This window comes from Lissotriton helveticus, chromosome 12 (assembly GCF_964261635.1).
Source record: "Lissotriton helveticus chromosome 12, aLisHel1.1, whole genome shotgun sequence".
Classification (NCBI taxonomy): Eukaryota; Metazoa; Chordata; class Amphibia; order Caudata; family Salamandridae; genus Lissotriton; species Lissotriton helveticus.
Window position 1 is genome coordinate 299,044,394 of NC_136073.1, and position 2,843 is coordinate 299,047,236.

The following is a 2,843-nucleotide window of genomic DNA, read 5'->3' on the forward strand; positions in this document are numbered from 1 at the left end:
TGCATAGATAAAAACGAGCGTCGTAAAAAAGAGAATCTCCAAAATTGAAAACGCATAGCCTTGAATGTTTACGATGTCCTAGACCATGGGTACTCACAAACTTTCTCTCGGGGGCCGAATTTACAGTGTGGTTTGTGGCCGAGGGCCGCACCGGTGGGGGCGGGGTCATTAGGGGGGCGGGGTCATTAGGGGGGCGGGGTCATTGGGGGCGGGGCTAAAAAAATGGTCCCATTTCAAAACATTACTAGACAATGCTGTATTTCCAAAGCAGATGTAACTACATGCAGCACATGTTTATAATATTTCTTTTATTAGCAGACAAGGGCAATCTTAATTGGGATTGAATGGCAATTTGCATCAACCGGACATTCAGCACATGCCCAGTGCAGCACAGGCTTCAGAGTCCCAAAAATAGATATGTTAAACACAAACACTATGAACTTATTTTACATTTCATGTCACCAATTAGTTTTCTGTATTCCGGTACCAAGTTGGAAACGGCAAGCCTTAAGAGCTGCTCCAGATGTATGTCTGTAAGTTTATTTCTAAGTTTGCTCTTCAATAGTCCCATTGTGGAAAATGAACATTCGCAAGCATAGGTTGACCCAAACATACAAAGTACCTTCTGGGCCACTGTAACAAGAAGAGGAAACTGGTCAGGGGGCACAATTTTCCAGAATTCTTCTGGTGGTTGCCCCAAAAAAGATGCTTCAAGGGCTGAATTGTGCTGCATGTCAATGAGCTCTAGTTCTGCTTGAGCCCTTTCCATTCCAATAAGGGCAACAACATCAAGATTCCGTGCACTCACCATCCAGGGGTTTTCAACCAGCCTGAACAGAGGGGTGAGGGCTCTGAATTGCGAAAATCGTCGTTTGATCTCCCCAGAAATTTCCTCAAGACATGCACCAGGGTCAAGGTTTGCCAGAATTTCTTGTGCCTCTGGAAACCTCTGCATTACAGCCAACAGTTTGGGAAAGTGGGTGAAGTCACTATCATCCAGTTGTTCTTTGAATAGCACAAGCTTGCTTTCAAAAGCATAAATACCATTCATGAGGGAGCACACAAGCTGTTGTTTACCTTGCAAGGTCAAATTGAGAGTATTAAAATGTGTGAAAAGATCTGTAAGAAAATGGAGCATAACAAGCCATTTCACATTTGTTAGTTCTGGGAACGATTGGCCTCTACTGTTCACAAAGAGTACAATTTCAGGAAGCAATGCGATGAACCGCTCCAGAACCTTCCCTTTGCTTAGCCAACGCACGTCAGTGTGCATCAAGATGTCGGTTTCTTCAGCTTCAGATTCCTGCAGCATTGCTTTAAAAAGTCTATGGTTCAGAGCTTTGGCACGGATAAAATTAACAATTTTCACTGCACCTTTTAGGACATTATTCAGTTCTCCATGCTTTAATTTTGCGCACAACACTTCCTGGTGAATAATGCAGTGGTAGTCTATCACAGTCTGTCCTATGAGCTTCTTTTTAAGCATAGATACGAAGCCTCTATCATGGCCTACCATAGCAGGAGCCCCATCCGTTGTTATGCTGACAAGAGTGTTCAGTGGTATGTCATTTGTTTTAAAGTAGTTGCACATACTGTCCAGTACATCTTCTCCTCTTGTGTGCCCGTGCAGTGGTAGCAGGCAGAGGAGCTCTTCTTTGGGATGAAGCGATTGGTCCAGATACCTCACCCAAACTAATAACTGGGCCACATCGCCTATGTCTGTGGACTCATCCAAGGCAATGCTGAAGAACGGTGACTCTCTGACTGCTTGGATCACCTGCTCCTTGACGTTTTGTCCCATTGCCTCTATTCTGCGTGCACATGTTGAATCTGATAGCTGCAATGCACCAATTTCCTTTAAAATGCTGGCTTTATTTGTGTAGCTGTCAAATAAAATTTCTGCTGCTGAAAGGAAACATTGCTTCATCAGCTCTGCATCTGTGAAAGGTTTTTTATGTTTGGCAAGCAAGTAGCATATTTTGAAAGACGCTTCTGTAACAGCCTCAGATTCTTTCATCTGGCAAAGGAAGATCTTCTGCTGGGAAAGAAGTGCTTGCTTTAATGATGCCACTTTTGCAGAACGCAGTTTTGAGTTCAGTGGGAAGTTTGCAGTGAATCCAGAGTGCCGCGTTCTGTAGTGCCGTTCAAGGTTATATCGCTTAAGAACATTTACTTTCTCTTTGCAAAGCAAACAGGTGGCTTTTTCTTTTGGGCATTCCACAAACAGGTACTCTTCTTCCCACACTTCCCGGAAGGTTCTGTGTTCACTCTGTATTGACCTGGGTCGTTTGCAAGCCTTAGAAACTGGACTGTAGGCCATTGCGGAGCTCTCCAGCTAGTTTGTTACTATGCAATCAGTAACAAAGACCAGGAATCTGATTCCACCCGACGTCACCCCACGACCGATGCGCCCCACGACCGACACTGCGTCACGACCGCTGGACCGACACCGCGTCACGACCGCTGGACCGACACCACTTCTCGCAACAGATCTGTGAGCAATACCAAAGGAATGTTTTGTTTAAACATACAAAGTAATGGATAAGCCTGCAAGTGACAAACAGGAAGCTTTCCATAAGGCAGTGGTCTATGCAGGAAATGTGTCACCCAATAGGGATTTTAAATAAATGGTATGCATAGACACACGTACACACCCTTAGGTATCTTAGCGCTGAATAACAGAAGTTTATTGCTACCCAGCTCATTTTATCGACCTCAGATGGATGAAAGGCAGGACCTGCCGGAATTTGAATCTGTGACCATGAGCTAGAACACAGGCCCCTGCAGTGGACGCATTAGCCCACTGAGCCACCAGACCCCGGGTGCACACAGTACAAGGATAC

The 2,843-nt window shown here is 45.0% G+C and overlaps 1 protein-coding gene across 1 annotated transcript; it reads right to left on the minus strand.

The window, feature by feature from the left end:
• Positions 1 to 433: 433 nt before the first annotated feature.
• Positions 434 to 2,320, minus strand: LOC144798019 (general transcription factor II-I repeat domain-containing protein 2B-like). Its single transcript, XM_078668804.1, has one exon. It carries the CDS (start codon positions 2,318 to 2,320, stop codon positions 434 to 436), a length of 1,887 nt encoding a protein of 628 aa, XP_078524930.1.
• Positions 2,321 to 2,843: the final 523 nt, after the last annotated feature.

Coding starts and splice junctions, on each gene's coding strand:
- LOC144798019 (XM_078668804.1), bottom strand. CDS start 2,320: ATGGCCTACAGTCCAGTTTCTAAGGCTTGCAAACGACCCAGGTCAATA.